Source organism: Schistocerca piceifrons, chromosome 1 (assembly GCF_021461385.2).
Source record: "Schistocerca piceifrons isolate TAMUIC-IGC-003096 chromosome 1, iqSchPice1.1, whole genome shotgun sequence".
NCBI classification, from domain to species: Eukaryota; Metazoa; Arthropoda; class Insecta; order Orthoptera; family Acrididae; genus Schistocerca; species Schistocerca piceifrons.
Window position 1 is genome coordinate 721621932 of NC_060138.1, and position 12083 is coordinate 721634014.

At 37.6% G+C, this 12083-nt stretch overlaps 1 protein-coding gene across 1 annotated transcript in view; it reads left to right on the forward strand.

Moving 5' to 3' along the window:
- LOC124787865 (lipopolysaccharide-induced tumor necrosis factor-alpha factor homolog) overlaps positions 1-12083 on the forward strand; it is a 40208-nt gene that overhangs the window by 3268 nt on the left and 24857 nt on the right. Inside the window, exon 2 of the mRNA XM_047254833.1 lies at positions 10823-11207. Within this exon, the coding sequence (XP_047110789.1) occupies positions 10847-11207 (361 nt within the window). The 5' untranslated portion in view covers positions 10823-10846. The remainder of the gene's footprint in view (positions 1-10822; positions 11208-12083) is intronic.

Sequence of the window (12083 nt, forward strand, 5' to 3'; positions counted from 1 at the left end):
TATGGCAGTAAGAGATCAAGGGTTGGCAAACAACTCAAGGAAACATTGTTTGTTGATGAGGTACCAGACATTGCAAGAAATTTGAATCAAACTTGTGAATATGAAAAGGGAGGCAAAAGTCTGGATGAAGAAAGAAAATCCAAGATGTTATGATTTTATTTTCATAGTGGCATTAGCAGGACAGAACAAAATAAAAAGGGCAAAGTTAGCATAAAGAAGGCCAAAACTGGGAAGAAAAAAGTGGTGCATGAATGCACAATGATGATTATTTGCTTGAGACTGGGAAGAGTTTGTGAAGGAATAGCCAGACTATGTGATTAAAAAAGTTCAAGTTTTTTAGCTTTGCCCATCATTTGTGTTTCCTGTTTCCTCTATTCTGTAACACATGTGTATGTAGACACCGTAATAACACATAATTTTTGGTGGATATTATAGGAAAAGGAAGTAGGGAGTATTTCCACACAGGATACAAGAATTAATAGCCCTCCTTCTGTGTGACCCCTGAAACGTTGAGTGCATGTCAGAAAGATGTTGCTGTAACTCTGTGCAAAATATCTTCAATGATGAAGTAATTCATACTGAAATACAATGGCCTCAGTGGGAACACATTGATAGACATCCCCAAACTGGCTTGTATCTGACTGTGTGAAAAAATACAGATGCAGTTGCCAACATTTAAACTTCTTTGTTATGTGAAAAGAAAAGTCTTCACACTTTGAATATGTAAAGAAAACATTTGTTAATCATGATTCAGTTGCTCAGTGGATTTTACAGTAAACTACACAGTTGTGGCCCCAGAGCAAATTCAAAGTACTCACTGGCATCGTCAACAAACTACTATTTTCCGTGCTGTTGATTGGTTAAAATGTGGTACTGCCTACAGTTATGCCATTATAAGTGATGATTTGTCACATAACAAATATTCTTTCTTCAAGAACGAAAGGGGAAAAAATGACTGAATCTTCAGCATGTGAAAGTATTTTCCGGTGGCTGTGCTGCATGATTAAAAAGCACTGTACACTGTCTAATCGTTTACATTTTCAGCCTGACTCTAATATTTCTGTTGACTAGAATTTTGTAACTCTTCCCATGGCAAAGGGGCAGGCAGTTGATGGTGTTGGAGGAACTTTGAAAAGAAGTGGTTGGTGAAATCACGTACAGAGATAGTAAGCTCATTATATGAATTCTATAAGCATGCAAAACAGAATTAGTAGACAAAGATGGAAAAGAATACGAAGAAGAAGAATTCAAGGAAAAGTCCTCATGCTATAAAGAAAACAGTAACATAAATCCAGGGGATTTTGTACTTGCTTCTGTAACTGATGTGGAAAGATCCAGGGAGAAAGCAGGACTATTTTTCAGAAGTGGAATAGTATAAGGCAGAAACTAACAAACTTTTACTCAACTGTTTGCATCCAAATGGAAAGTGTTGGATTTGAACAGTAAATGAAGACAGATGTTTGGAAGGCATTAGGAATTATAGAGAAAGTACAAACTTCTAATTTGATGCATGCCAGAGGTCAGTTTGTGTTTAAGTAATAAATGTACTTTTTCACACTTGATTTTTTCCCCTCCCATTTTGTATTGCATATTTTGAAATGTATGATTGTTTTTATGTTCATTTCATGGTAAACTCCCTTTCATTTCTCCGATTTCATACTAGCATATGTCTTTGTGTGTCACACAGCAGTCACACATGTATAATTTTCGGGAAGGAAGAGGGGTGAAGGAAAAGGACTGGAGTAGTTTAGGGCAAGGGATACAGTTCAGAAAAATCACCCAGAACCCCAAATCGGGAGAGACATACTGGCCGGGATTAGAAGGAAAGACTGATTGTTGGGAACTGCACTGGATGAGATTGGAAAACCTGAGAGCTCAAAGGTGGAAGACAAGATAATATGCAAGACAGAGATTACTACTATGACACCATGCACGAGTTAATAAAACTAAAAAGCTAAGTGCATTGTTTGTAACACAGTAGGAGAGGGGGATGGTGAAAAATAGACACGTCAGAAAATGAAAGACGTAGAAAACTAAAATGCAATGAAGAAAGGAGTAGTTACAGTGAAGAAAAGCTGGTTGTTGTTGTTGTTGTTGTTGTTGTTGTTGTGGTCTTCAGTCCTGAGACTGGTTTGATACAGCTCTCCATGCTACTCTATCCTGTGCAAGCTTCTTCATCTCCCAGTACCTACTGCAACCTACATCCTTCTGAATCTGCTTAGTGTATTCATCTCTTGGTCTCCCTCTACGATTTTTACCCTCCAAGCTGCCCTCCAATGCTAAATTTGTGATCCCTTGATGACTCAAAACATGTCCTACCAACCGATCCCTTCTTCTAGTCAAGTTGTGCCACAAACTTCTCTTCTCCCCAATCCTATTCAATACCTCCTCATTAGTTACATGATCTACCCACCTTATCTTCAGCATTCTTCTGTAGCACCACATTTCGAAAGCTTCTATTCTCTTCTTGTCCAAACTGGTTATCGTCCATGTTTCACTTCCATACATGGCTACACTCCATACAAATACTTTCAGAAACGACTTCCTGACACTTAAATCTATACTCGATGTTAACAAATTTCTCTTCTTCAGAAACGATTTCCTTGCCATTGGCAGTCTACATTTTATATCCTCTCTACTTCGACCATCATCAGTTATTTTACTCCCTAAATAGCGAAACTCCTTTACTACTTTAAGTGTCTCATTTCCTAATCTAATCCCCTCAGCATCACCCGATTTAATTTGACTACATTCCATTATCCTCGTTTTGCTTTTGTTGATGTTCATCTTCTATCCTCCTTTCAAGACACTGTCCATTCCGTTCAACTGCTCTTCCAAGTCCTTTGCTGTCTCTGACAGAAGTACAATGTCATCAGTGAACCTCAAAGTTTTTACTTCTTCTCCATGAATTTTAATACCTACTCCGAATTTTTCTTTTGTTTCCTTTACTGCTTGCTCAATATACAGATTGAATAACATCGGGGAGAGGCTACAACCCTGTCTCACTCCTTTCCCAACCACTGCTTCCCTTTCATGCCCCTCGACTCTTATAACTGCCATCTGGTTTCTGTACAAATTATAAATAGCCTTTCGCTCCCTGTATTTTACCCCTGCCACCTTCAGAATTTGAAAGAGAGTATTCCAGTTAACGTTGTCAAAAGCTTTCTCTAAGTCTACAAATGCTAGAAAGTAGGTTTGCCTTTTCTTAATCTTTCTTCTAAGATAAGTCGTAAGGTTAGTATTGCCTCACGTGTTCCAACATTTCTACGGAATCCAAACTGATCTTCCCCGAGGTCCGCTTCTACCAGTTTTTCCATTCGTCTGTAAAGAATTCGCGTAAGTATTTTGCAGCTGTGACTTATTAAACTGATAGTTCGGTAATTTTCACATCTGTCAACACCTGCTTTCTTTGGGATTGGAATTATTATATTCTTCTTGAAGTCTGTGGGTATTTCGCCTGTCTCATACATCTTGCTCACCAGATGGTAGAGTTTTGTCATGACTGGCTCTCCCAAGGCCATCAGTAGTTCTAATGGAATGTTGTCTACTCCCGGAGCCTTGTTTCGACTCAGGTCTTTCAGTGCTCTGTCAAACTCTTCACGCAGTATCTTATCTCCCATTTCATCTTCATCTACATCCTCTTCCATTTCCATAATATTGTCCTCAAGTATATTGCCCTTGTATAAACCCTCTATATACTCCTTCCACCTTTCTGCCTTCCCTTCTTTGCTTAGAACTGGGTTGCCATCTGAGCTCTTGATATTCATACAAGTGGTTCTCTTCTCTCCAAAGGTCTCTTTAATTTTCCTGTAGGCAGTATCTATCTTACCCCTAGTGAGACAAGCCTCTACATCCTTACATTTGTCCTCCAGCCATCCCTGCTTAGCCATTTTGCACTTCCTGTCGATCTCATTTTTGAGACATTTGTATTCCTTTTTGCCTGCTTCATTTACTGCATTTTTATATTTTCTCCTTTCATCAATTAAATTGAATATTTCTTCTGTTACCCAAGGATTTCTATTAGCCCTCGTCTTTTTACTTACTTGATCCTCTGCTGCCTTCACTGGTATGGAAGGAATTAATGTAAATAAATACCAGGTGGGTGGTGAGAACCAAGGACATGTTCTAATGCTAGTTCCCACCCGCAGAGTTCTGAGAAACTGGTGTCTGGTGGAAGAAGGCGCATGTGGTGAAATAGGCACTGAAGTCATGACTCTTACGTTGTACAACATGCTCTGCAACAGGATATTGTGTGTTGCCGGTATACACCCTCTGCCTATACCTGACTGATAACTGGGTGTTAGTTATGCTGATGTGAAAGGCTGAACAGAGTTTACGTAACGGCTGGTATATGATGTGTGTCCCTTCACAGGTGGCTCTCCCAATGATAGTATGTGTTTTGCCAGTGACGGGGCTGGAATATGTGGTGTTAGGAGGGTGCATAGGGCAAGTCTTGCTGCAGGGACGGTCACAGGGGTAGCAGCCATAGGGTAGAGAGATTGGTGCAGAAGGAGCATAGGGTCTGACAAGGATATTGCAGAGATGCTGGGGGGGGGGAGGGGATGAAAACCTATTCTAGGTGTGGTGGGCAAAATCTCTGACAGAATAGATTTCATGGCATTGTCAAAGTAGCTGATTGATACACTCAAGACCAGGATAATACTGGGTGACAAGTAATGTGCCCGGAAGTTTTTTTGAGGAATCAGCGTACCAGGATTGGATGTGATGACCCAGGAAATCTGCTTTTACTGTATATTGTGACTTAAAACTGTGAACACTACATATATGGCATACACACTGTTGATTTTGTCTCTCAGTGCTTTTCACTGTATGCACTTGCACATGACCTTAGGGTCATGATCATGAGGCACTGTCCCACTTCTGTTACGGCTCCATGATTTTGCTTCTGCCTGTTTGAGAAACTTCTCAGCACCCCTTCGTGTACGTACTGATGTACCCATCTAATCTTAAGTATACTCCTGTAACACCATATTTCAAATGGGTTCATTATCATCTTGTCTCTACTATTTATTGTCCCCATTTCCCATCCATATAAGGCTGCACTGCAAACACTTTCAGAAAAGTCTACCAAATACAAATTTTGTGTGGGACATATTTTGTGAAAGATCATATGGAAATGAAGTGGTGGAGATAAACAGTATGGGCACAAAGTGAATAGTAGCTTGTGTAATGTGATTCTCCTAAAGATTAGATGGTAGGTAATAGTACATAATTATTTAAAATACATAATACACATATTCAAGTCATATTAACAATGCTACCACAGGATTTAGAAATATATACATTATGATATATATTATTGTTCGTAATTATTCATGAGTTATGTAATACAAAAATTGGGTCTGATTCTAATTTGTTGTCTCAAAATCTCACAAGTATATATATAGCTTGATGGTCACTGGATGAACAACTTCAGCTTCCCATTTGCCTATGTAATCAATTAACAGAGATAAATATCTCTCTCTCTCTCTCTCTCTCTCTCTCTCTCTCTCTCTCTCTCTATATATATATATATATATATATATATATATATATATATATATATATAATGTGTGTGTGAGTGTAATTCAGAATTTGTTATCAAACCATTAAATTTTGGTTATTGTTAGTGACAACAGAAGAGCATTCAGTTAGAAGCATTACTGTATGTAACAAGTAAATGTGCCTTTGAATATATCTTGCTGTCTATGGATCAGTGGAAATACTTTTCCAGGGGCAGAGGGAATGACTTGTTCGTTTCAGCTTTTAACTATCACTGTTTATTCAAGAAACTTAATTGTTATTTTGCGAGGTTGAAATGTATCATGAAAATGTAGTAGTATTATAGGTTAAATATTTTGAAGGGATGAAAACTACAGCAGTGGAATAAGAGGACCATTGATTCTGTAGACTTTCATTGTGAGCGAACTTGACAAAGCTCTCTGATTTTCATTCAGGTGGATTATCATGAATTTTTCCAGCTGAAAGCCAGGTTATTAAGAAGTGTTGTAGTTACAATAAACATGTTATTTACATAACTGAGCTTTAGGTACTGTACGCAAAAATATTTGGTATTGGGTTGTAGCAAATATGAAGCTATAGTAGCTGTAAAAAGCAGAATATACTACATGAGTAGCTTTCCATCTCAGTTCAACCAGAGGCCGCCTACTGACTGTCTCGATTTTGTTAAAGCTTGTGCTGTAGCTGCAGATACATTTCAGAGGAAATTCTAAAAAGTTTTAGATAAAGATGTTCTGTACTTTTGGCACCAGGACTATCAGCTTGGAGGTCAGTTAGCCAATGAGTGTATATCATAAATAAATCATCACATTTAACAACTCATTTTAATCTGACTGACTTGGTGGTGCTAAGTTCGAATGTAACATGGACAAGATCAGTGAGGTAACACATTTTCCTCTACTGTTGCTTAAAGTGAACAAAAACGTTACTGTGCCCACCCAGTTCCAGCTACTGATATCTTCAGCCTAAAATATTTTTTGTTACAGTTTCTTTTTTTATTTTTTTCATCAAAAAAATTGATAAATACATGCTTTTCAAGCTTGTTTAGTTACTGAGACATCTGGACCTAGACTAAGTGTCTAAATTTAATCATCAAATTTTACCAATGTTTGGGCTAAAATATCGCAAATTGGTGGTCAGTCAAGGTTTTTTAAACTAGTTCCAATAGTAAGAGCAGAGTTCATCTCCCAGATGCTTGTTTTCACTTGTTGGTATTTTTTGTTTAAGGGGTAACATTTAATAAGTAAACAATAATTAATATTTAATAAGTAAAAACTAAAACAATCAAATGGTGATGTGTCCCTTAAAGACATTTATCTTCAAATGCAGGCAATTTTGTTGTGACAAGTGCATATTTGATGTAAATGGATACCCAAGAATCAGTTCATTTTTAAGGGCATATAAACTGAAAGTAAATAAATTGTAAACTTCACGCTCCTATCTGTTTGTGGCATTTGATTTGACAAATAAAATAATAATAATAATTATTATTATTATTATTATTATTTGTTTGCAGGCATTTTCCTTCAAATTTTGATTGATAATTTATGCTAGTTTAGGAAGCTCAATCATCGTGAGTACCTGCATTTTACTTGCCACACGGTATAGTAGTAATTCTGCCATAGATCCATGTTGAAATGGACTAGTGGGTAACTCAGCAAAGTTTCATTTGAAAGTATTTTACTCAAGACAAAATCGATTGAAGCCAATTAGTGAATTCAATGCTAATATCACAAAACTGTATTTTTAACAAGGTATGAATCTCAACAAACTGTTTCCTGCAACCCTCTTCAAAGGAGAACTGCCGGTCAATGATCCCAATGCCTAGAACTTTGAAGAATTGTGTGAAGCCAGGCCAGAAGCTTAGTGCAGCAAGTGGAATAGAAGCAATTGTTAATAGAAACCTTAATATCGGAATCAAATTATAGTGAAGATACAGAAGTAGCTGAGGCAGTGAATGCAAGCTTGACAATACGTATTGCTTCCCCCATCAAGTTTCAGAAAGTTAGCAGCAGTTTCCACACAACACTGAAGAGACTTGAAGCACAGGATGTCATCAGTAATAAAATTGCAATTGCTGATAGCTTTGATCTAGATAAAGTGATGCGACCAGGTACAAGCCCTGTGTGCAAATTCTGCATTTACTTTGATTGTGTGATAAAAGAGCTGAAAGGGAAGTAAGGTTTAGCACGTGAAGATGAACAGCTACAGATATGGACAGTGGGAAAAATAGCAACCACATTTAATGTCTGAGCAGATGTGGTGAACATTACCAGAAAGCTAAAGAAAGGAACAAGAATTCTTGCACTTCCTGGATAGAAATACGGAAAAAATATTTAAGACCAAATAAAGTCACAAATTATAAAATTTTATGAATATGATGAGTATAGCAGGATGTGTCCTGAGATCAAAGATTGTATTTCTGTTAGAATTCAAGGACAGATGATCAGTAAGGAGAAACAACTGTTACTTTGCAACCTGAAAGAACTATTAAACATCTAACAAGACTGCAATGGACCTGAAATTAGATTCTCGGAATTTTGTGTATTATGTCCAACATTGTATGTGCCTTTCAGTTTTTCTAGAACATATTCAGTTTTTGTATGTACAATACATATGAATGTTAAGCTAATGATCAATGGAAATCCAGTCCAAGAAGATTACAGGTACGTACTCGGAAAACTGTCTATAGCATAGAATCAAAAGATTGCTTGCTCCATCATTGCAAAAAGTGCCCTGTTTTTGACAGATGCTTTCAGAAATAGCCATCTTGACAGTAATATTAAATTCAAGAAGTGGTTTCACACTAACAGAAACATTTGACAGAAAACGGCTGGCAATTCATTTATTTCAGAATTGACAGGAAAAATACGAAGCCATTCATGCCATTGCTACATCGGAAAGCATCGAAGCTGTCATTTGAGAATGATAAAAGACAGTTTGCAAATAGGAGAAATTTTTTAAAATATATTTCTCAGTAAGATATTACCCAGGTACTGATGTTGAAAATTTGAACATTTGCATAATCAGTTATTCCCTTAGGCATGGTATTGTTGCTGTGCATGTTTATTTGACAAGATTAATTGAGCAGTTGAAGGTTGCAACTGCAGAAATAAACTATTTCTGTTATTTTAGTGATAGTTCTGCTCCTGAATAAAAAAAATTTCAAATGATTTCATCGACTTATGTTATTGTGAAAATGATTTTGGAAGCCAGGCTGAATGGAACTTCTCTGGGACAAGCCATAGGAAATTTTTCTTGCGAGATCTTTATCTTGTAGTGATTTTACCCCTGGTCATGAGACATCAATGTATAGTGGCTTTTTCATTCCATTTGAATGTTCATTATGATCTTACACTCCAGGCCACATGCATCACTGTAGACATATGGAGTTCTTTATGCAATGTCATTGCTGTAATATTATCATCACTGCTATTGAATATCAGTTTGCAGATCAGCATAGACAAATGACACTGTGAAACCATTCCTTGTACAAACAGTGCACATCTTTTTGGTCATTGAGCTCTTGGTCTCTCTGGTAGGTGTCAACACTGAAGACTGTATGAGCTCTGGATGTCATTTTAGTATTGGAGGCTTATGCCTATTATTCACATAGTAGAAGGAGAGGAAAATTTAATTGTGATGTTAAAAGGTTTCCTGATGGTATTCAGTCTGTACATTGAGCAATCAGTGAAGGAAACTGGGGAGAATTTGGAAAGGGAATTGAAGTTCGGGGAGAAGAAATAACTTTAAGGGAATCCAGCCGGATGTTCGCGTCGTTCTCGCACAATATTTCAACAGCGAGGCACGCTGTTGAAATATCGTGCGAGAACAACGCGAACATCTGGCTGGATTCCCAAATATCCAAGATGTCAACAGATCGCCGGGAAAGCATGAAGAATTACAATAACTTTAAGGTTTACCAATGACATTGTAATTCTGGTACAGACTGCAAAAGACATGGAAGGTCAGTTGAACAGAATGGATAGGATCTTCAGCAGAGGTTGTAAGATTAACACCAAAAAAATTAAAATAAGGGTAGTAATATGTTGTAGAATTAAACTGCATGATTCTGAGGGGATTAGATTGTGAAATGAGACATTAAAACTAGTAGGTGGATTTTGCTATTTGGGTAGCAAAATAATGGATGATGACTCAATTAGATAGGATGTAAAATGCATACTGGCTATAGCTGGAAAACTATTTCTGGAAAAGAAATGTTTGTCAACACTGAATATAAATTTAAGAGTTAGGAAATCTTCCCTAAAGTTGTTTGTACAGAGTGTAACGTTGTACGAAAGTGAAATGCAGACAATAAACAGTTCAGATACGACCAGAATAGAAGCTTTTGAAATGTACTATACAAGAATACCAAAGAATAGATGGTAGATATAATAACTAATAAGGAGTTACTAAGTGAAACTGAAGAGAGAAGGAATTTATGTTACAACTTGAGTAAAAGAACAGATCAATTGATAGGACGCAATGTGAGGCATAAATGAATTGTCGGTTTGCTATTGTAGGGAACTGTGGATGGTGAAACTCCCAGAGGGTCTCTTGTGGATGTAGGTTGCAATAGTTATTTGGAGGTGAAGAGGCGTACACAACGTAGACTGGCTTGGAGCTGCATCAAAATAGTCTTTGGACTGAAGATGACAACATACAGGTTTCTACAGCTTTCCGTATGTTTTATTTTTTAAACTGTTTTACTCCCAGCTGTATTTTTGCTCTCTAACTGCACAACAAAAATTTTATTTACTACTCAGCATACAGTTACCATCAGGTGTCACAAAATGTCAATCTAGAATACGTAACTCATAATGCTATGTTGTCTGTTCTGCAAAACATTTCATCTTTGATAATGGTAATGGGTGTGGCTGTCGACTTAGGACTCGTACTCGGGTCCTTGCCTTTCCCGGGCAGTTCTCATGGCATCCAACCTCTCCGTGAATGATTTAGGACCTTCTTTGTATAAGTAGGTCACTATAGGCAAATGTTGTGGCAGTTTCTGAATCTTATGGTAAGTGCCTCCTCTTGTTGTAGTAACTGCTGTTGATGATCTTACTGCCAATAAGATATTGAGACATTGTTAAATTAGCAGAGGGGAATTCATGAAAGGTAAATATGAAGAATCGCATCTGGAATTGTCATTCCAAAACTATTTCAAAATTGTTCCACAGATTTAGATTAATGATTTATTTATAAAACACAGTCATGAGAGAAAGTGAAGATTCTTTTTAATTTCTTGCTCATGCCATGGATGTAAAAGGTTTCACAAAGTGGTCTATTTTTTTGTTTGCAGTGATTAAGAACAACTTGCAGAAAGATGAATAAAGCCTCTGCACCATCAGCACCAATGCCAGAGTTTGAAGGCAATGAATTTCAGGGCCACCCACCTCCACCGTCATATGATCAAGCAATGTCTGTGTATCCACCTCCAGTACCTGAAGCACGTCAGGGTGGACACGCACCCTACCCACCACAGCAGTTGCCCTACCCGCCAACAGCAGCACAGATGTCTTATCCACCAACTGTGGCACAGCCGCCTTACCCAGCAGCAAGTTCTCAGATGCCGTACCCCCCTGCAGGACAACAGATGCCTTACCCACCAGCTGGACAACAGATGCCATATCCCCCAGTGGGAACACAAACACAGCCGCCATATCCTGTGCAGCAGCCTCAGGGTTGTAAGTAAGCCTTTTATGTCGATGATTTGTATTATGTTCTTTAATAGTGTTTCATTTTCAGTACTTCATGGCATTTGTTACTCTTGCCATTTGTTACGAGTTCCCAACTATGTTACAGTCAACGTGAATCATTTAGTTTTGAAACAGAGCCTATTAGCTTTGTAGAACATTGCCAATGTCATTTTGGATGCTTGCAGATCTGGATGTTAAGTTTGTTATTGCTTTGTTTATCCTTAAGTCATATTCTGTGCTAAGTATGTTGTCCATTCATTTCAACAGAATTTTCTGCATCATCCTTATATCCAGCCAGAAGGGCTTGTCATCTGCAAACCTTAGCATATCATCCATTGCACATTTATTCCTGTTCCAGAATTTCCTGTCAATTTTTGTCATCGCTTTTTCAGTGTTCCAGTTTAATGGTTTGTAGTTCAGATAACTCCGCACAATAGGGACCTACCAAATGAGACAGAACAGTTGTTAATACACTGTTCTCATATTCGGCATGATGGAATTTGTTGTGCCCAACCATTTTGGTTTAGGTTTCTGTGGTTTTTCTAAATCATTTCAGGTTTCTTCATCAAGATCACAGCCGAACAACTGGCCTATCTTCAGAAAAGCATACTTACATAGCCTGTGGGTGTTTGCATTTTTGACTTACAAAGAAAACGAATAAAAATGAGTATTATGATGATAAATCCTATATCATTGTGGGATGTTCCCTGTGTGAATATATAATAAAACAAACAGTTGTAATAACATTTCCCCTCTTCCTGACACTCTTGTTAATACGAACTTGTCTGTCTTTATATTTCACTCTTATTGCTCTCACTCAGAGGTTGTTGATTATTTGTCTGTCCTTGCACTTCAACACCAGTC